This window comes from Puntigrus tetrazona, chromosome 16 (assembly GCF_018831695.1).
Source record: "Puntigrus tetrazona isolate hp1 chromosome 16, ASM1883169v1, whole genome shotgun sequence".
Lineage (NCBI taxonomy): Eukaryota > Metazoa > Chordata > Actinopteri > Cypriniformes > Cyprinidae > Puntigrus > Puntigrus tetrazona.
The window spans coordinates 10,883,695-10,906,236 of record NC_056714.1 but is presented as its reverse complement, the minus strand read 5'-3'; the positions used below and the strand labels follow the sequence as shown (position 1 = coordinate 10,906,236).

The 22,542-nt window shown below is 39.9% G+C and overlaps 2 protein-coding genes and 1 pseudogene across 2 annotated transcripts; all 3 read right to left on the bottom strand.

Moving 5' to 3' along the window:
* Nucleotides 1-523: 523 nt before the first annotated feature.
* On the bottom strand, nucleotides 524-2,935 carry LOC122361029 (annotated as a pseudogene).
* An 11,322-nt stretch (nucleotides 2,936-14,257) lies between these two features.
* LOC122360813 (C-C chemokine receptor type 4-like) lies at nucleotides 14,258-15,917 on the bottom strand (the record flags this gene model as incomplete). The annotated part of the gene is made up of 1 exon (XM_043261675.1): nucleotides 14,258-15,917. A coding segment is annotated over one exon (978 nt), but the record flags the coding sequence as incomplete, so codon positions are not given.
* A 3,853-nt stretch (nucleotides 15,918-19,770) lies between these two features.
* On the bottom strand, nucleotides 19,771-22,012 carry LOC122361031 (C-C chemokine receptor type 5-like). Its single transcript, XM_043261962.1, has 2 exons — nucleotides 21,946-22,012; nucleotides 19,771-21,231 (listed from the first exon to the last, which is right to left on the bottom strand). The coding sequence occupies exons 1-2, from the start codon at nucleotides 21,971-21,973 to the stop codon at nucleotides 20,180-20,182; spliced, it is 1,080 nt and encodes a 359-aa protein (XP_043117897.1). The 5' UTR covers nucleotides 21,974-22,012; the 3' UTR covers nucleotides 19,771-20,179.
* Between the last annotated feature and the right edge of the window lie 530 nt (nucleotides 22,013-22,542).

Below are 22,542 nucleotides of genomic sequence, written 5' to 3'. Positions count from 1 at the left end.
TACCAGATCATGATATACATTGTAATAAATGTATTGCTCATCATTAATTTAATATTAGTTAGTGCACATACTTATTATACTGAGCCACACAGTCACATGCATTTTATTGAAGCCATGCATTAAAACAAAATATAAACAAAAAGTAAACACAAAAATTCTGTAACAGTGCAAACTGATGTATATTCACGTATATTCATACATTAATACAAAAAACAGTTACTGGTTACTAGAAAAACAACAATTCTGAAAAACATTAAATAAAAAATAATTACAAACATTTACAGATATATGCACAAATAACACTACAAGGCCTGTGAATTACATTGTATGATCTGCGTTTTTAATTTTAACAGTCCAGTTGTTCAAAACTTGGCCTTGTGTACTTGCAACTTTCCAATGAATCTTCCACTCGAACTGCTTATATACAAACTGCGTTCATTTCTATACATTTTTTTCGGGTGGCGGTGGAAAAATGTTTGTCAGTAGATGCATTAGGGTTTTTCACTATGCAAGTAAACCTATATTCATTTATTTATTGACTTATTTCTGTCTGTATTCTCTATTCTCAGTAACACTTTATTCAAACAGCTGTAGTTGATCTCTCGTCCACACTAGTGGTCTGTGAGTAAACAGATCCTGTGGCCTGTATGATGTAACTCTTCATGAACTGCAGCCTACTGAAGGGTGTTCTGTGCAGGAGTCTGAAAAGATGCCTTCTAAATTTCTCTCCCACAAATACATAAAGAAAAGGATTCACACAGCTGTGTGAATAAGCCAAAGCTTCTGTGATCTGCAGACTTAGATTGATTGCCTTGCTTCTGTCACAAGATTGAGTTATAAAGTCATTTAGCTCTAAGGCTTTCACAAAAGCTACAATATTGTATGGAGCCCAACAGCAGAAGAAGACGACCATCACTGCAATGACGAGACGCATGGCCTGCCTCCTAGAAGAGCGAACCGTCAGGAGCCTCATCAAAATCATTGAGTAACAAAAACCAATCACAAAAAGCGGAACAATTAAACCCATGATATTCATTTTAATGATACCAAAAGTCTTTGAATAATGACTAGAATTTTGATCGTTTGCTGGATAAGATCTACAATAAGTTGCATTATCTTTTTCCGTGGTTTTAAGGTGAATTAACTCAGGAAAGGATGCCAAAACTGAAATAATCCATATGACCATACTGGCTAAAATACCGTATGTCCTTGTTCTGACTCTCAGGGCAAAAACAGCATGAACTACAGCCAAGTACCGATCAACACTCATCAGTACAATAAAGAATATCCCACTATAGAATCCAATGTGGTAGACACTAAGGACTATAGTGCACATAACATCTCCAAAGATCCAGTGGTTTCTGGCATAGTGTGCCAAGAAGGAGAGAAGAGACCAAGAACAGGTCAGCAATAGCAAGGTTCAGAAGACAGATGTCAGTCATGCTTCTCAGCCTCACACCCATCAAGACCACCCAGATCACCAGTACGTTACCCAGAAAGCCCACCACAAAAAACAGGGAGTACAACACAGAAAGAATGCTGGCTCCATATTCTCCATAAACGCAGGACAATGCAGACGAATCGAAATCTCCATCATAGTAGCCAGAATAGTCTTCTGTAGTACTTTCAGTAGTTGTAGCATCCACACTTGAACAAGAAAAGAAAATATATCATAAGTAAAGAAGAGTTTCTCCTTTAACCGTGATTAATAAACGTGACATGACCTTACCTGGACAGTGTTGTGTTGTGCCACACCACGCTAAAAAGAAATTAATCACATGCATGTATCTTATATCTTGAATGGTTAATGTGACCGGCGTTAAAATAAAGAAAACTTATGAACAGTATGTATAGACTGATGTATTGTCATTCGGTTTTCTCCAATGTCCCATTTTCTAAGTGTTCTGTTTGAAATACATGTGGAGATGATGTTTGTTCTTACCTCAGAGACACAGCTGTAGAATTCATAATCAGAATCCCAGAGGTGTACTGGGTTAGACAAACAGGGAGACAAAGACTTTTAGCTATATGTGACTGCTTTATGCATTAATAGATGAGTTTAATAATAATAATAATTATAGCATGAATAATCTTTCATGTCAAAGCGGTGTATTTGAACAGTCCTTAAATATATAGCGTACTTTAAATCACAAAATAATATGAATTGTTTTATAGCACCTTTACAAACAATATGCCTTAAATATGCATCCTCAGAAATACAGATATATACGCATACAAAAAAAGCATGCATTATTGTTCATTTGAGCCACATCGAACGAATGACAGCGAATAATATTTATTTTTTTACCGCATGAAAGCATGCCTTCCTGTGCTGAGCAATTTACGTTTTATTTAAAAATGTTCTTTTTGTTTTTTGCGAATATATTCATTAGTATTCCGTGGAAATACCAAAGTCACCCTACCACATTTTGAAATGCAATAAATAAAGTCTTATGAACTTTTTATTAGTATAACAGAAAATTTCACATACCTATTAGCACCACGAGCTGCGATCTGTGGTGGAAACCACCTGTGACATTCAGACTTATTCTGTGACATTGAATGTTTTCAAGAGCTGGTTTACCAACCAAAGTGTGAAACCATAACCAGTTCAAACTGACAGGTGTTTGCTGTAAAAGGTATGGGTCATGGCTCATATTCAAAGTACTGTCTTGGCATATTAAAGGCATATAAACAGGTACTATTTTAAAAAAGACGTTGAAGCTATAATGCGCTTGCCAGAAATACTCACAAGTATGACAGTGATGTTGCCCCCTGACCTTTCCAAGCAGAGGGAGGTTGAGATGAGATGAGATAAGATGGTATCATACGAGATCGGTCAAAAAGCATGATCTGTTATAGTTTTTTTTTTTCAGGCTATTGGTTTGTGACACTTCCTTTGTATAGGTAAACTGGGGTAGGGGCTTTGCAGACTGCAGAAGTAGTTTCATATCGCTGAAATAGCAATGACTCTATTGGCTCCCACCATGTTTCGACCAAAAAGGAAATTGCAATGCTTTGCATCAAATGTTGTCCTGTTGAATGAAAAAAGCAATGTTGCACCACGGAAATGCACAGTGTTATAATGGTGCAAAATAAAAATAAAACCTAGGTCAATAAATAACCCGTTAAAAAGAAAACATGCACAGCATTGCACATGTACTGGGAACAGCTGAGCAATGTTTTAGCGTGTGGTTTACAAGCTCTGCACACAGCCAACCACTTAAAAGTGCTTTTTAAAAAAAAAACCAAACCGATTTTATAGTAAGATGGACTTGGTTTTCTCCAAATGTTTTATCATTCTAATGATTTGGATGTGCGCCATTTGAATAAGCAGTTAAGTTTTTCTGTTTTAAGTAAGACACTTAAAACAGAAAAAAATGAAACAATGAAGGATATGGTTTACCATTATTTTTCTGTGGGTTTGTTTTCTGATTTGAAAGAATTTAACTCAAAGCTTTATATTTATATTTATATGCAGATTATTTAGAAACACAGACGTGTCGGACTTACTAGTAGCAAATGTAAAACGTAAAAAAAATAATGTGCAGACATGTGTACACATACAGTACATAAAACATTATCATCCGCAATATGCGCCATGCATCATTTGTACCGCAAGGTTATTCCATTATGCCCTGGCCGTGGTGTCACAGTGGAAAATTAAACTAAAAACAGAGATTGTGAAACGCCGCATTGACGAGCACTTGTGTGAGAGAAGGTTATGATATTTTAGTTGATTTTCTTTTTTACAGATGCACTTCTGAACAAAATGTTAAGACCAGGGGAAACACTGCGAGTATTCATATTTCACGCTGGTGGATCGTAACCAGGTCGTAAGTACTGCTTTAAAATGGCAAAAGAAGAAACAGGCCCAAGAGACAAAAAAAATGCTTTAAAAAAAAAAATAGGGCTGTTCATCAGTTGATCGAATGTGTAAGACCGTAGCATTAAATCTTCATAAAAATATGGCTTTCGTGTGATTGTTCTTCAGGCTGTAACACTGGCATTATTTCCAGATGGCAGAGACTACTTTTGTCTTTGAGTGTGTCAGGACTGTTGATGCGCACAAGCAAGTGCTCTCAGAACACGATATCACTGCCGAGGTTGAACCCAGTAAAACGTTGATTTCACAACTCCTAAAAGATCCTGAGGGTGATGTGACAATAAATGAAAGTTGTAGAACCAAAAAGATCAGAGGAACACGCCGGATGGTTCAAAAGAGCAACCTTATTCTCCTGGAAAAAGTTTTATTGGGTGATTGTTGTCATCTACAGTGTTGTTCTGTTGAATATATATATATATATATATATATATATATATATATATATATATATATATATATATATACACACACACATACATACTACTATATATTACTATGATTGAATCAACAAATGTTAGATAAATGTTAGATTACATTATATGGTGCAATGCATGAATTAATGATAAAGGATGCACATTTACAAAAACAAAACCTACACTTGTGTACTTTGATAGGAGAAATAGCCGTGCTGTAAGTTTTATTCTCTTAAGCATTGCAATGCGTAGATGTCGATCGGTAAGTCTCCACACATCCAAGATATCTTGAAAATGCACTTACTAGACATTTCCTAAACTTTTCTACAACAAAAGCATAAATGACCTGCAACCTGCAAGGTTTTCAGAAGCACCACCACATTGTAGGGCACCGAGAAGACCACAAACACAATGACGATGCCTAAGATGAGTTGACGTTGACGTGGACCAATCACCAGATCCTGATGCATACACACATACACACACACACTAAGTCATTTACACTACCTGACACAGCTGCGTTTAAAATTGAACTGGAAGTTAAGTGCTGGGCGTCGGTCAGAGGAGAACTGACCCCAACTGAGTCTGGTTTCTCCCAAGGTTTTTTTCTCCATTCTGTATGCATGAGGTTTTGTTTCCTTGCCGCTGTCGCCTCTGGCTTGCTTGGTTGGGGACACTTAACTTCTAGTGACTATCGTTGAATTGACTACAGAGACCATCTCTGCATTTAATAAGAAATTGGTCACTCTCGTCATTATACATCCCTGTCATTATACATCCCTGTCATTATACATCCCTGTCATTATACTGTACAGTGCTTTGATGCATCCTGTGTTGTTAAAAGCGCTATATAAATAAAAATGATTGATTGATTGATTGATTGATGAGTTCCTTCTTTGAGTTTTTTGTCTTCTTCACAACCATTAGGACTAAAATGGGCAAAGATATGAACAGTCCTACTGCGTTTTATGAAATTGCTGTCACTCTTGTTGTTGAGACTGAAAGATAATGTCTTACGAATATAATATTATTGTAAGATTGAATTTTATATATGTATGAGCACTATAAGCTACTATCAGTGGTAGAAACCACCAGTGACATTCAGACTTATTTTGTGACACTGAATGTTTCTGGAGGCTGCTTTACCAACCATAAAAAGTGTGAGACCATAAACGTGTAAGACTCTAGCATGCAGTGACTCTCCCAGCCACTAGGTGGTTCCAGTGGTGTATACAGTTCTTTGTGTTAGTGCTAATCAGGTTCATTTGTAACACCTGTGGACTGGTCTATTTAAGCAAGCTTCTCTCAGTGAATTATGTTCAGTCTTGGACCTTTAATGGATGTATTTTTTGTTCCCGAGAAAAGCTGTTTTTTCATTTACGCAAGTATTCTGCTGCCATTTTGTTTTCTGTACCTTTTGTGGAAGCTCGGCTTCTGAGTTTTGTTGTACTTTGTTAAATACCCAGTAAACACCTTTTTTGTTCAGCAATCCAAGCCTTCTGAATGTTACTCCTCTGCTCTTGGGTCCAACTAAAATACATGTCTGCTATGGCTCAGTGAGGAAAACCTCATTCCCTCAACTGAGAGACCTGTGTTCGATCCCAGCGCTTGGCACCCCATCACAGCAAGACTGAACCAAAAAGATGGACCCAGCAGAAGATGCTACTTCCAGTGCTGAGCATATCCTTGCTGCTCTTTCTGACCAAGCCTCTATGGTTCACAAACATGAACAGATGTTAACTGAGATCCTTCAGCAGTTAAGTCAGCTGTCTGCCCATCCAGCATTTACCACTCAATCCACGCCAACGGATCATTCTAGACCTTCACGGACTGACTTTTTACTTGAGCCCAGGCTACCCGCACCAGAGAGATATGATGGGAACCCAGAGAGGTGTCGAGGCTTCATTACTCAGTGTTCTCTAGCTTTCCATTTTCTACAACCTAACAGTTTTCCAACTGAGAGCAGCAAGGTGGCATACATAATGACTCTCCTTACAGGAAAGGCGCTGGACTGGGCAACAGCATTGTGGGACCACCACTCACCACTCACTGACAATAGTGATCTGTTTGTTGCAGAGATGAAGAAAGTATTTCATCATCCCCCTAGTGGAGGAGATATTGACCACAGACTACTTCAAATTTCTCAAGGAACACGGAGCGTGGCAGAGTTCGCTATTGAATTCCGCACTTTAGCCACAGAGAGTGGTTGGGACCAACAGGCCCTAAGAGCAGCTTTTCACCATGGTCTCTCCCCTGCACTAAAGGATGAACTGGCATTTCGTGATCCAGCTCCTGACCTGGAGTCCCTCATAGCCATTGCCATCAGAATAGACAACCGCATTCGAGACCGCAGACAGGAACGCCACAGGGACGTTGGAATGTCTGAGCCCCAAATTTCTAGTAGCACCTTTGAATCACCAACACCTTCTATGAATCCTGAGGAACCCATGCAATTGGGAAGGGCTAGGTTGTCACAAGCTGAAAGAGACCGTCGCATGAGGGAGAGATGCTGCCTATATTGTGGAAAACCAGATCATTTCAGGTTCAACTGCCCTGAGTTAATGGGAAAAGGCAACTCTCGTCCAAGGAGAGGGGGGCTGGGACGAGAGTAATTAACTTCCCCCGACCGGCAGTCTCTGGGGTTTCACTCCATGTTTCACTGCATCTGGGTAATCAACGTCACAAGTTGTGGGCTTTCATTGACTCGGGAGCTGCAGGAAATTTTATGGACTATGCTTTGGCTAAACACCTGAGAATTCAGCCTCTTATAACCCAAAGACCTTTGACCATAACCGCATTGGATGGGAGACCTCTGGGTTCTGGCCAGGTAAGCCAATACACACCACCTCTCCACATGCTGACTAATAACCATAGTGAGAAGATACAATTTTATTTGATCCACTCACCAGAGTTCCCTTTGATTCTTGGCTACCCATGGCTGTCTCTTCACAACCCACACATAGATTGGACATCTAGAGAATTAATTGCTTGGGGCACTAATTGTGGGGATTCAGACCTGTCTCTTTGTTATTTTTCGAGTTCCCGAAGACATCTCTGAACTCTCGACCAGACACTCCCAAGTCACTGCCTGCTCCTCTCCGGTCAACAGCCCAATCCATAGAGGTACTAACTATTCCCAAACTTCAACCTGTGACCTCTAGTAACTCAGTGTTGTCTTCTCAGTTATCTCGAGTCCCCCCAGAATATACAGATCTCTGTGAAGTCTTCAGCAAGACCCGTGCTGCTTCCCTGCCACCTCATAGACCCTATGACTGTGCAATCAATCTATTTGCAGGAACCTGTCCTCCTAGAGGGAGACTGTATTCACTCTCAGCCCCTGAAAGAGCCGCTATGGATGACTATATTAAAGAGGCACTTAACAGTCAATTCATTCGCCCATCTACGTCGCCAGCAGGAGCTGGATTCTTTTTTGTAGCAAAGAAGGATGGTAGTCTTAGGCCATGCATAGATTATCGTGGACTTAATAGCATTACGGTAAAAAACCGCTACCCCCTGCCACTCATGACTACGGCCTTTGAACTTCTACAGGGGGCAACCATTTTCACAAAGCTTGATCTTCGAAATGCTTACCACCTTGTTAGGGTAAGGGCTGGTGACGAATGGAAGACTGCTTTCAACACCCCCAACGGACATTATGAATATCAGGTAATGCCTTTTGGGCTAGTCAATGCACCAGCAGTATTTCAGGCACTTATTAATGATGTTCTACGGGATATGCTAAACAAGTTTGTGTTCGTTTATCTTGACGATATTCTTATCTTCTCCGTTGCTATCAAGAACATGTCCAACATGTACGATCTGTCTTGTCTCAACTGCTAATTAATGGATTATTTGTCAAACTAGAGAAGAGTGAATTTCATGTGTCTACCGTCTCTTTTCTTGGATTCATTGTTTCAAAGGGCAGTGTTCAGATGGACTCCAATAAGTTTAGGGCAGTGCTGAACTGGCCCCAACCACGCTCTGTCAAACAGGTCCAACGCTTCTTGGGGTTTGCAAACTTTTATAGGAGGTTCATTAGGAACTTTAGTTCTATTGCACAACCCCTTACTGCTCTCACCAAGAAGGGATCAGGCTCATTTAAGTGGACTGATAAGGCTAATCAAGCTTTCCTCCGGCTTAAGCAGCGCTTCACTTCTGCCCCCATCCTCACACTCCCAGATCCTGAGTTGCCCTTTGTAGTGGAGGTGGATGCCTCAGATGTTGGGGTCGGAGCAGTTTTATCACAGAGAGCAAGGAGTGATGGCAAGCTCCACCCTTGTGCGTATTTCTCTCGGCGACTTCTCCCCGCTGAGAGGAATTATGACATTGGTAACCGGGAGCTTCTGGCTGTGAAGTTGGCACTAGAGGAATGGAGACATTGGCTGGAGGGAGCTAAACACCCATTCCTTATCTGGACAGATCACAGGAACCTCACGTACATCCGGGAGGCCAAGCGGTTGAACTCCCGCCAGGCTCGTTGGGCCCTATTCTTTAACCGCTTTGACTTTACCCTCTCATATCGTCCAGGTTCCAGGAATGCAAAGCCTGATGCCCTCTCAAGGCAGTTTGACCCACCTGAGGTAGAGGGCAGACCCGAACCAATCATACCCAACTCCAGAGTGGTGGCATCTATCCAGTGGGGACTTGAGGTGGCAGTTAGGAAGGCCCAACAAAGACACCCTGTTCCAGGCAACTGCCCTCCAGGTCGTCTGTTTGTGCCCAACCCCATGCGTTCTGATGTGTTACAGTGGGGTCATGCTTCTCTTCCTTCGGGCCATCCTGGGAGTACAAAGACGCTGAGACTCATCCAGAGAAGATTTTGGTGGCCAAATATGCAGAGAGACGTTCAGGCTTTTGTCAACGCCTGTACAGTTTGTGCTCAGAACAAGGAACGCAGAACCCACCCTCAAGGCTTACTGCACTCACTACCCATCCCTACACGCCCCTGGTCACATATATCATTGGACTTTGTTACAGGTCTACCAAGTTCTCAAGGTAACACAGTAATTCTGGTGGTGGTGGACAGATTTTCTAAGGCATGTCATCTCATACCATTACCCAAGATTCCCACTGCAGGTCAGACAGCAGACCTACTAGTGAAACATGTCTTCAGAATCCATGGATTTCCCCAAGATATGGTCTCCGACAGGATCTCAGTTCACTTCTCGGTTCTGGAGGGCTTTGGACGTCTAATTGGAGCATCTATTAGCTTGTCTTCTGGGTTTCACCCTCAGTCAAATGGGCAGACTGAGAGGGTCAACCAGGACATTGAAAAGACTCTAAGATGCCTGGTTTCCAACAACCATTCTGCCTGGAGTTCCCATTTGATCTGGGCTGAATTTGCACACAACACTCAATATCATTCATCCTTACGCATGTCTCCTTTTGAGTGCCAATTTGGTTTCCCTCCTCCCCTGTTTCCTGAGCAGGATCCTGAGGTCCGGGTTCCAGCTGCTGCTCAGTTAGTGCAGAGGTGTCGACGGGCATGGCAGAAGGCTAAGGTAGCCCTCACGTAAGGCCACTCAAACCCAACAGAGGTATGCAAACCAACATCGGAGGGTTGGACCATCACTCAGACCAGGTCAGAGGGTGTGGTTGTCGACTAAGGATCTACCGCTACATGTTGAGTCACGGAAACTAGCTCCTCGTTTCATTGGTCCTTTCAAGGTTCTCAGAAGGGTCAACCCTGTGTCTTACCGTCTCCTCCTACCCAGGTCCATGCGTATTCATCCCACTTTCCACATCTCTCTCGCTTAAAGCCTGTTTTCTATTCTCCTTTGTCCCCAGCCAGGAAGCCACCCCCAGTACCTCGCATTATTGGTGGTCAACCAGCTTACACGGTACGCAGACTTCTGGACTTTCGCCAGGTCAGAGGGAGGAATCAGTATCTTGTTGACTGGGAGGGTTATGGCCCAGAAGAGCGGTCGTGGGTGCCTGCTCGAGATATTCTCGACCCAGACCTCATCAGGGACTTCCACCGTCAGAACCCAATTCAGGGAACGTCAGGAGCCGTTCATAGAAGAGGGGCTCCTGTAAGACTCTAGCATGCAGTGACTCTCCCAGCCACTAGGTGGTTCCAGTGGTGTATACAGTTCTTTGTGTTAGTGCTAATCAGGTTCATTTGTAACACCTGTGGACTGGTCTATTTAAGCAAGCTTCTCTCAGTGAATTATGTTCAGTCTTGGACCTTTAATGGATGTATTTTTTGTTCCCGAGAAAAGCTGTTTTTTCATTTACGCAAGTATTCTGCTGCCATTTTGTTTTCTGTACCTTTTGTGGAAGCTCGGCTTCTGAGTTTTGTTGTACTTTGTTAAATACCCAGTAAACACCTTTTTTGTTCAGCAATCCAAGCCTTCTGAATGTTACTCCTCTGCTCTTGGGTCCAACTAAAATACATGTCTGCTATGGCTCAGTGAGGAAAACCTCATTCCCTCAACTGAGAGACCTGTGTTCGATCCCAGCGCTTGGCACCCCATCACAAAACGTTTCTATTGATTTGTCAGGTGTATGCTATAAAGGGGTTTAGGAATCATGAATTTAAAGTGCTCCAGGCGGTGAAAAGGTGAAAAGGGAAATGTTTATAATTAATTACATTTAATTTAAATTATGTAAGGAACACTTGATGATGGGCCATTGAATTATTAGAAAAACAATGTACCTGAGGCATTGTTACACAATTTTTTTCTGATAATCCTGCTAACATCTCTGAAGACCTGTCCTGGACCACCAACACCTCCAGCCTGGTCAAGAAGGCTCACCAGCGTCTTTTCTTCCCGAGGAAACTTAAGAAGAACCAGCTGTCCTCAGCCATCCTGGTGAACTTCTATCGCTGCACAATAGAGAGCCTCCTAACAAACTGTGTCACAGTCTGGTATGGGAGCTGCTCTGTTGCGGGTGGTGAAAACTGCCCAGCGCATCACAGGAACTCCACTTCCATCCATTGAGGACATCCAGAAGAAACACTGTTTACGTTGAGCACGCAGTATTCTTAAGGACTCCTCTCACCCTGCCCGCAAACTATTTTCCCGCCTGCCATCACACAGGCGATTCAGATTCAAATACACGAAACAATGCTCTTTTTAGCAACATCATACAACCCCTTTAAAATTGCCATTTTGTTACTTTTGTGTAAATTGTTGCATGTTACTTAATTGTTCAGATTAAATTTTCTGGTTAAGCTTATTATTTTGAACATACTTCCAAGATGTAGCATCTGTAATTCCAAAGTTCAGTTTTGCAAAGGGTATTAGTTTGTGACATTTCCTCTATGTAGGTAAACTGGGACATTGCAGATTGCAGAACAGTCTCCTTTTGACTGCAATAGCAATTTCCGATTGGCTCCCACTCTGTACCTGTCCCAGATGGCACCACAAAACCCGCAAAATTGTTCAGATGGCACTGTGAACCCCACACTTTCGTGACGTAATGCTGCTTTGACTGTCAGGTAGAAGTCTAGTTCCTTTCCCTAGGGACATGGGGCAGGTCACTGCAAAGAGATGCCAAGATGTCAATGCATAGTTTCATTACTGTTGCATTGTTGTATGTTATTCTTGCAATACCTTATGCCTCTGAAGCAACCTACTAAATACACTGATTGGTTTGTAATATCTGTGTAATAAAGAGCTTATTAATTTGAGGAATAGGAGTGTTAAATGGAAGAAAACTTCTCCCGTAGGTTGGACGGCGATGTTCGGAAGTTTGAATACAGTCAATATTTGAAACAAAATGAGTCTTTAATCTTTTCACAAAACTGAATCATACTTTCTACTTATAGCAATGGATACACAGATGAGACATCTTATTCTATTTTGTCATCAGTTGTCTGACGGAAGGATTAAAAAAGAACTGCCTAAAAAAATTATTGAGGTACACGTGACCCTTCAAGAGTGGATAAAAAGACCGATCACATTTAGAGACGAAAAAAAAAAATCGCCCACTGTCTTTAAAGCTGCTACATAGAAACAACTTCTTTTTGTGACCGTGAAGTCATTAAATGGCACTAATAATACATTTTTTAACTTATAATTGATAGATACAATCAGCTTTACAAGGTAAAATTGAAGAATTAACAGTAATTGGAGTCAAATCAAATGATTCATGGGGTCAGAGATTCGACTGGAAACCAAATTTTAATAATTCAAGATGAATTCTTTCGGAAGTGGCATATAAGAAATACAGGCATACAACCTTCTTACGGACCATTTAATTCTGTCCCTTGGACTAGTGAACAGTGTAGGGCTACTTAATTTTAGTGCCAATCCAGCCTGATCTCAGGGAAATATTGGATTGGATCTTGTGTCAACTTGTTTTCTTTCAAATAGGGCAGGTTTTATATTTATTTGTTAAACTGACCGATCATAACCCTCTGTGTGTACATTGGTCAAAAATGACAATCCGCTGAAAATGAGTTTGGGAGACTGAAAACAAGAGAAACGCTTAGTGCTCAGGAGCATGTTCGTGTTCCCATATATGCATGTTTGAATGCAAACATAAGTCTCAGACCTGTACATGGATACACTAACACGTACACACACACACATGCGCACATATGTTCTTGCTGTTACTGTTAAATATTGTTTGGGTGTGTGTGTGGGTGTTGATCGTCCCAGAATGTGGTCTTAAACCATAACATTTGAATGCAGATAAAATCGCATGTACCTCTTATCAAGGAAGTGGTTGTGTGTGATCATATATTCCAATCAAATACATCAATGAATGAACTTGCGTTGTGCCTTGCATCAGATATTTGACTGAAAATATCCTGTTGATAGATTTGGATAAATACTGAATGTAGTTATAGATAGAAAATGCAAACTTTTTCATGTTCCTTTAGACAAATTTGAAAGGTTTTTGACACAATATTTTACATCAGCATTTTGCTTACGGCATTATTACTATAAAATGATTTTATTAATATCACAGTACTGTATGTTACAACAGTTTGGGTGCAGTTTTTATAAAAACTGAGTTTTTCTGAGCTTGTCTGAATTCTTGATGCTTGAAATAACAGTCATGTCAGCAGTCTCAATGTACTATGTTTGCATAAGAGACAAAGAACACAGGAAATCCTGTGACACTCTGCAGAGCATGTCTCTTCAGAAACTTGTGGCTTTCTGCTTTAGCTTTAGAGGTAAAGACAAAGGTTAGGTTGAAGTTACTTTCCTGAAACTTCATGCACATAGTTAAGTTCATACTTTTACAAGAAGCCATTTTCCGAACCTTCCTGATGCTTTACACATTAACATGCCATGTGGCCAAATAAACAAATGCAATTATATGCAAGGAGCTATTTATTATTGAGCTGACTTTGCATTTTGTATTGATTAAGTAACGACCATTATTGTTATTATTATTTAGTTAATTCATCATTCAAGCATTTGAATTGCATTGCAACAATTTAAAATAGACCGTTTAGGACACTCTCACAAAAAGTACTTTTAGGGTATAAAAGTCAGTGAACAGCATGCTCAAATAGACAGCTTTGTTCCTTCTTTTTCTGTTTCTAATAGATAATAGAACCATAAGAGTGCATATTGCAACAGTCAGGATACAAATACTACTCTTAGGTGCTAATGTGCACCCTTTAGGGGTAGAGAAGTTATAAAGGGGTCTCTTTGAGGGCACTACCCCAGCTCTTGTGCCCCTAGATGAAAAACAGTGTAGATGAAAAATAGTGTGAAAACACACCCCCATGACTGCAATGAAATGTCTCTAAAAATGAAGTATAAAACTAAAATTCTATGGTCCAAATATTATGTTATTAATATGCAATAATATGCCAGTTCAGAAAATGGTTCATTTTAAAACAGCGTAATTAAGTATACTGTGGGGCTACAGAGAAACTGTTTGTCGATGTTTCAAAACCTTAGGCATGTACGTGACTGCAGCACCTTATGTGTGAGGGAGGGCTCTTGTGGTAAGCCGTAACATTACAATATACTTTCGAAACAGATTCTGATCATTTTATTTCTTTGTTTATTTACATGTTGATATACATCTGGATATAAGTATCAGTGCATTTGAAATAAGTAGTTTAGACATCTAATGTAACATATATTAGGAATACACAATATTCACATCGATCCAGTAAAGAATACATTCAAAGTACAGTTCCTCTATGTCAACACTACACACACGCGCGCACACACACACACACACACACACACACACACACACACGCATCCTCTTATAGCCCATGTGAAGGGGATTAGGTTTTGGTTTCAAAGTGTGTGTGGTTAAGGAAGTTTTTTATTATGTGTCGTTAGTAACTATCATACTGAAATAGTAATGAACTTTTAAGAAGGTCATGTATTGAGACCTTAGATATACTAAGGAGCAGATATATTGGTAACAGTAAATCATTTGTAAATTCATTATATTTAATGCATCAGTCAATTTTCAAGCCACAGAAAGCAGAAAGCACCTCTTGCCCTATACCGACCTGAAGAAGAAAATGTTGTATTCTTACATGATTTCACATCATCATTTTTATCACCGACATTTGGTTTTGCTAATTGAGGTAGTATAATTTATGTTATATTACCATCATGAAATCAACAAACGTAATACGCCTCAACGCATGAAAAAAATGCTTTCAAATATAAGCATAATATTTACAAACAAACCGTAACTTTTCCGAACTAAACCTGCGTGCTTTTGATAGGAGATGTAAAAAAAATAGCCGTGTTGGAAGTTTCGTTCTCCGAAACTTTGGATTGTGTAGATGTCGATTGGTAAATCTTCACGCATCCAAGATATCTCGAAAATGCACTCACAAGGCATTTCCTAAACTTTTCCCCGACAAAAGCATAAATGACCGGATTTACACAGCAGTGAGTGAGCGCGATGGTCTCTGTTAAGTCCATGGCCATGCTGACTTGACGATAAGCCTCGCAGGTACTTAACATGCCAAACTCCTGCAAGGTTTTCAGAAACACCACCACGTTGTAGGGCACCCAGAAGACCACAAACACAATGACGATGCCTAAGATGAGCTTTATGGCACGCGTCCTTCTTTGAGTTTTTGTCTTCTTCACAACCATTAGGACCCTGATGTAGCAGTAGGCTAAAATGGGCAAAGATATGAACAGTCCTACTGCGTTTTCACCAAAGTTACGGAACAGCTTCCACTTCTGGGCTGACCCAAAAGGATAAATTCTCTGACAGCTGGTGACGTTGTCCTCTGTGACCATTGCCGCAAAGATGGCCTCTGGAAGGGCAGCGCAGATCGCGACCATCCATATAAGGAGACTTACCACAATTCCGTAACGTAGCATCTTCGCTCCCAGTACTGCAACGGCGTGCACGATGACCAAATAGCGATCAACGCTCATCAGAGTCACGAATAAGATCCCGCTGTAAAATCCCACTTGGTACGTACCCGCCATTGCCTTACACATTTCATTGCCTTTTAAGTAGTGGCCCTGAGCATAGAGAGCCCAGGAGGGCAGCGAGAGGACCATCAGCAGGTCCGACACAGCCAGATTCAACAGGCAGAGGTTTGTCATATTTTTCACGTGCATGATTTTCAAGAGGACCCATAAGACGGTGACGTTGCCGATGAGGCCAAGCACAAAAACAAGGTAGAAAATGGCAGCCTTGAGATGTGGGTTCAGGTTTTGAGCCTCGGTCGTGCATATGTTTTCTGTTTCAGAGATATCGTATGTTTCTGTATTCATGCTGCAACACACAGTAAATGTTATTCAGTGACAGACGGATTCAGTGATGGCTTATATTAATATTTGCTGAAAAAAAAAACAGTAAAACTAGTAACATGCTAATGCCGTAATTACTCATTTGGCTCATCGTATAATGATTCTTCAAATTTTTTTTTTTTTTCTTTTTCAATCCACACTGATGTGCAAAAATGCCATTATTGGTGCGAATTATGATGTCAGTAAATTTCACTGCGTTCATCTGCAAATCATGGGGACTTCTATAATTCGGGAAATTGTGAGTCACACATATTTACTTACAAAAATTCAAAAATTCACCATAATAATTTGTAGAGAGAAGCTAAATTTCATTGCCTAATTGTTAGCGGTTGTACAGAAGACTAATATTCGTTATGATATGATTGCATTATATGTGGCAGGCAGCGGTACACCGATTAAGTGTGTTGCTAGTGTGTCTTAAAATACATATTCAAAAGGTAGCCTTTTAATTAATGCTTTTAAAGTTTTTAATGCAAAATTGCGAGGGGTTTAAGCCACAAAGCTTACCACATGCACACCACACTGTTCTATACCATTACATTCAAACAGATGGAGGTCGCAGAAAGTTAATTAACCGCAGGTTTCTCAAGCATCCCACCGCAATCCCACTATCATACATCAATGTCTCTGATCTCACATACTACTTTTGTGAATAGCAGTACTCGCGCAGTACAAACAAGACATCCTACAATACGCCTAATGCTGAGTAGATCAGACATACAATCACTCGCACAGTATGAGATATAATAACTGGATAAAAAAAAACACTGAATGTAATATATCGGGCTGTTCTTAACTAACAAGGTTACATTTTTGAGCTAATCTTCATAATTTGTTTTAATAATGTTTTAATGATGGACCACACGCAACATGATGAAAATCAGTAAATAAAAACGGTGTTTACCTGGCTGTATATGTTTCAGTCATGATAAAAAAAAAAATGCTGCCTCTGTTGTTGCTGAGATGATGTTAAGACGTGTTCATGGAAGTGAGTCTAGTACATTTCACTGTCTTTCTGTACATTTGCCTTCAGCAAATTTCCTGTAAAATGAGGCATGCACATGTGTGTGTGTGCTTTTTTGCAAAACTGATTATGCGATGTGAAGGTGAAATGTGAACACATTTCCTGTCACCGCACTGAGGTTAGCAGGTTTGGATGCACATAGAGAAATTCCCGTGGATGAGATAAAACAAAAAATCTGAGTCATTTGAGGCTGTGACAGCTAGTAAATGAATGCTAATAAGTCCCCCCACCCACAGCGAATGTCTTAAAAAGGACAATTTATGAAGATAGCCTAATGTTCAAAACATACATCCCACATCAATGGATGATAAACCCGTAGTGATGAAAAAACAACAGTTGTGATCTTTTCGTCTTTAAGAGTGAGTCAGTTTTTAGGAATTGAAAAAATAAAGAACAAGTGAAACTAACGCTTATTCTTGGAAAATTAATTATAGGTTACAAGATTTTGTCCCTTATTCCAGTTTGTCATGGCATAGGCTACTTGACTTCTTATATGCAAACCTTTCGGTACTTTCAGAAAATTCAACGATCAAAACACTTCAATAAAATAAAGAAATAAATTAAATGGTTAGCTACAAGGGTTGGGAGGGTTACTTAAAAATGTATTCCCTTCCCTTAAGTTACAATTTATTTCAATGAAAAAAGTATTCAGCAACGTAATCCAAGTACCGCAATATAAAAGCAATGTACTGGATTAATTTTTTTATTACTTTAAGTTACATATATAACTTGTACATATATAAATGTAGCCTGTATATATATATTGTGACGAGTTGGCTGCCCCTCCTCTTTATTGTCACCATCACCCCGTCCTTTATTCGCCGCCCTTCACCAGGCTCCCGACGGGAGTGGGTGTGTTCGAGAGGAGGGGCGTGTGACGAGGCACACCTGAAGTGGATTTAGCCTTGTCACCGTCGCCGTTAAATGCCGTACGCGCCTCTCCTCGAGAGACCGGTCTCTTCCCCCGTGCATGCACGCTGGTGTCCTCGGAAGGGTACGCGATGGACCTCACCCCCGCCGTCCGAGAACTGCGTCGTGGGACCCCCGTAGTCCAGGCTGTGACCACACAGCTCATCCCACTCTGCCGCCCGGAGCAAAGAAGCGACGGAGACGCCGCGGAAGAAGCCGCCGCCCCTCGCGCCCCGGACCAGAAAAAAGGGGAGCGCGTGCGACCGCCGGACTCCGCCCCTTACCTGGACCCTTCCCCCCCTGGAACACGGCCTAAACCTGCACGTTACCCGCAGCACGACGAGGACACCAGTTCCCCTTTTATTTGGACACTTTCCCTTGGACACTTTATTTTGTATTTTTATTTTAATAAAAGCCTCTCCGAGGCCTGACGCCACGCCCACTGTGTCTGTCGTTGGCTCCCCGTCATCACAATATATATATATATATATATATATATATATATATATATATATATATATATATATATATGGCAGTGCAGACATCTAGTGGCTATAGTAATAAAGTTTTATTATTGTTATTGTTTCTTTTTATATAACATTTGCAAGTAAAAATAAATATAGTTTATACATAACATTAAAAAATGTTACATTTTTAACACCATATAGACCCTACATATTAACCCTAGTATGCATATTAATAACGCATGATTTTTTTGTCCACTCTAGTAGACAGCATGCATCAAATGTATGCAAAGTGAATTAATAGAAATAAACAAGTGGTCTTATTTTTTTTAAATATTCAGTATGTGAAAACAGTTTGAATACACATAGGAAAATCCGGTAACAACAACCTACTTCATGACAGTACAGAAATGGAAAACGCAATAAACAAAAGAGGTGTGTGTGGGGCAGCGAATGAATCTATTTCTGTACCAAAAATATTTTTGTACCTGTCTGGTTTTCTGAGAATAAAAGTATTTAACAGTTATTCCCAAGGTACATTAAAACGAATTTTAACACATCTGCTAATGAGTTAAAATTAGCAGACACTTGAAAGTGCAGAAATTCTATTCTTAATACTTCTGTGTACGTGTGTGTGAGATGTTACGTCTCTCTTTTTAAATTACATTTTGAGTAGTTATTGTACTGCCATTTTCTTGAAGGTTAAGCAATGTTGTGATATACAGAGGGTGTGGGAACATCATCATAGCATCTTACAAAGGGATCTGCGCTCATCTAGCGGCAGAAGAAACCTCACATCTGATTTGGTCCAATCAAGCAGCTACCCTCAGGATTGAAAACAAAGCCTTGTAATGCACCGTGCCACAATAATCGCAAACCCCAAAGCTGCTTGCCCATGACAAACAATGACAGTGCAACCCAATTTCCATGATCGAAAATGTAAGATTTACCTCAAACATTTCCTTTTGATGAAACATTTGAAAATGTGACTTTAAGCGAAGTATCTCAGAATAGCATTGGTAAATAAATAGTCGTGAACTTGGCGTGCTTGAGACTGTGGCTCCAAGTGTTTCGTAGATTGATAAGTACTTACGCAGATGTGGTATACAGCTATGCGTCAGACTTCTTCCTCTTTGTCACACAGCCTACCAGTTAGGCAGTTCCATCCTGTATAGCTCCTCCCACCACCATTTCATATAAACCCACCTACTACAACACGTCGTAATGCACTAGCATTTCAAGGAATTTTACCTTAATGATTTTTTTTTTCTTTTTTTTTCTCGAATAAGAATTTTGTGTCCTACACATGTTTTCTTTGTATTAGTTTCAATACCACCACGGCAATGAATTTTAATCCGTAATATATTTTATTAAATGATCCTTAACATTAAAAAACTTAAAGCAACATTCAAAAACCGCCACTGTAAATGCATTTCTTTAACATATAGAAAACATTTTAAACTTGATGCACGAACTTTTGAGTAAATGCGATGCGAAACCAAAAATGACTTTATCTAAATTATGCTGTATCATTCACATATCTAAAATTTGAGCAACACACATGTAACAACGTCAGCAACTTCTGCATCGTCCTATTAACATATAACATTTCTTTTAGCAAAAAAAAAAAAACAGAACAAAGTTAACCCTTTAAAAACACAATATACATTCATTAAAAAGGGGAACTGAGGCATAGTTGAAAAAATTACAATAATTATGAAAAGTAAGCTACTCGGAATTAAATTAACTTTGAGGAAATAAGTTTTGCTCTATGCAATCTGCGTGGAGGAATATTCAGTGGATTTGCTGAAGACTGAACTTCTGCGTTCAGATAGCTGTTGAGACAAAGTGGTGCACTGTCTGAAGCAGAATGGAAACCGCTCTTTGAGGGCTTTAAGAACTGCTCTTCTAAACTTCTGTCCGGCAAAGGCATAGATTATAGGGTTGAGACAACAGTGGCTTAAGGCAATTGTTTCCACCCATTGCATGGCAAGGCTTAAACCAGTATGCCACTCACAAGAAAACAAGAAGCCTTTCCTCTGCAGGAACATTAGAAACATGACAATGTTGTATGGAGTCCAGAAGACAAAATAAACTGCCACCACAGCCAGGATTAGTCTAATGACTTTGTGCCTTTTTTGCGATTTTATGCTGAGCAGAATAGGGATGACCCGGGTATAGCAAAAGCCCATAATAATCAGAGGGAGGATCAAGCTCAGGAAATTCATCTTGAGGCGTAAAGACATCCAATCTGATTCTTCAGGAAAATCAGATCCGCATGATGTCTTGCTGTTATTATTTTCCTTTTTCTCTCTAGTAAAAATAATATTAGGGAGGGATGCAAACAGACTGAGAATCCATACAAGCGAGGCCAGAATTAAACCCATTTTTCTAGACCGATTTCTGGAAAAGATGCTATGGGCATGGACGATGACAACATAGCGATCCACTGTCATAAGGACCATGAAGAAGATGCTACCGTACAGGCCCATCATGAAGAAACCTGTCATGGTACGACACATGAAACTGCCAAAAATCCACTCGTCCATGGCACTGTGAGCCCAGAAAGGGAGTGACACAAGAAAGAGCAGGTCGGATAGGGCCAGGTTGAGGAGGCACACATCTGTCATGTTGGATTTTTGCCGGTATCTTATCAGGACCCACACTACCAGGCCATTTCCGATTAAGCCAAGAATAAAAACGATGCTGTACAGGGTGGGAAGGAAAACCTCGCTGAAGGCCTTTGTGTTGCCATTGTTGCATGGTGATCTAAATTCGTTGCCATTTTGGTCATAGTAAGCACTGTAGTCGGTTGTTGTAGCTTAGAGGGCACACAAATAACACACTGTTAGGTTCTGTAATACATAATAATATAATATATAATAAGAGGTCTGTTTATAATCTATTATGTATAATATGCAATATGCTTATACTGCATTATGAAGTATTAACAACATATTTAGGTTTGACAAAATAAAATGACACAAGTAGGAACCTTAATTTTAGTTTGTGCTCTCCTGACATCTACTGGACAGACTAGGCATGGTTTCACGTGTTTGAAATGTTAAAATGTCCACCTATTTGACTTCTATTCTGTTCAAACGGATGGTTCACACGCACGCACACGCACGCACACACACACACACACACACACACACACACACACACACACACACACACACACACACACACACACACACGATAACTGTCATAATTTACTCACCCTCAAATTGTTTAGAAGAAAGAGAGCAAAACAGGTTTGGAACAATTTGAGGGTAAGTAAATGACATAAGATAACAAAAAAAGTTTACTTTTGGGTGAACTTTCATAATCAAATCAAATCACAATAAAGCTGGTTTTCTATTTATTTTTATTGTTTACTTTTTAACAAATTATTATTTAAAATAGTAATAATTTTTCTGACAAATACACAGTTAAAACAGTGTCTGATGCCCAACAGTATAAGCATATTATTAAGTAGGAACAACCTTTAAATGTAGCATAATTACATTGAATAGGCTGTTTAGTAACCTACCAGCCTCAGTTCCTGGCTCCTCTGTCATGGCTCTTGGTTTTGACAGCTGAATCTGTGAATTGTTTTGTGATCCTCTCAGCCAAAAATGCTTTACAAACACAGGAGGTGTTATTTCCTGAACCTCCCAGAGGCGGGTCTTAAACTTGCTTAATGCCATTAAAAAGTTCAAACTACTGCCTGCATCATTAAATCAGTTCATTTAGAATCCAAACGAGCCTTTTTTTAAACTAATAAATTAATTCAAAGGCATTTCAGTTAAGAAAAATGGGCATAAAACTGTAAACATAATACACTCATTTACACATTCATTTGCACATTTGATTAAAATAAGCATAAACATTAGGAACAATTTGTATATGCTAATATTATATTGAATAAACGTATATGTAAAATAATACAATTCTAGTAACCTACTTCAAATGTCTTTAAACTTTTAAAAAAGTTGACCTGCTAAAAAGTGCAACAAGGGCCTGTAGGGTGCAGCGGAATCACCCATCTGTCATTATGGGAATACTTGTAAACTGGTTGGGGATTTGATTGTTGATATAGTTTATATATTTGTCAATAATCAACATGTGTCAAAGTCCTTTTTAAATA

Coding starts and splice junctions, on each gene's coding strand:
- LOC122361031 (XM_043261962.1), bottom strand. CDS start 21,973: ATGACAGAGGAGCCAGGAACTGAGGCTG. Junction 21,232..21,945: donor GGAGCCAGGAACTGAGGCTG/GTAGGTTACTAA, acceptor GTGCCCTCTAAG/CTACAACAACCGACTACAGT.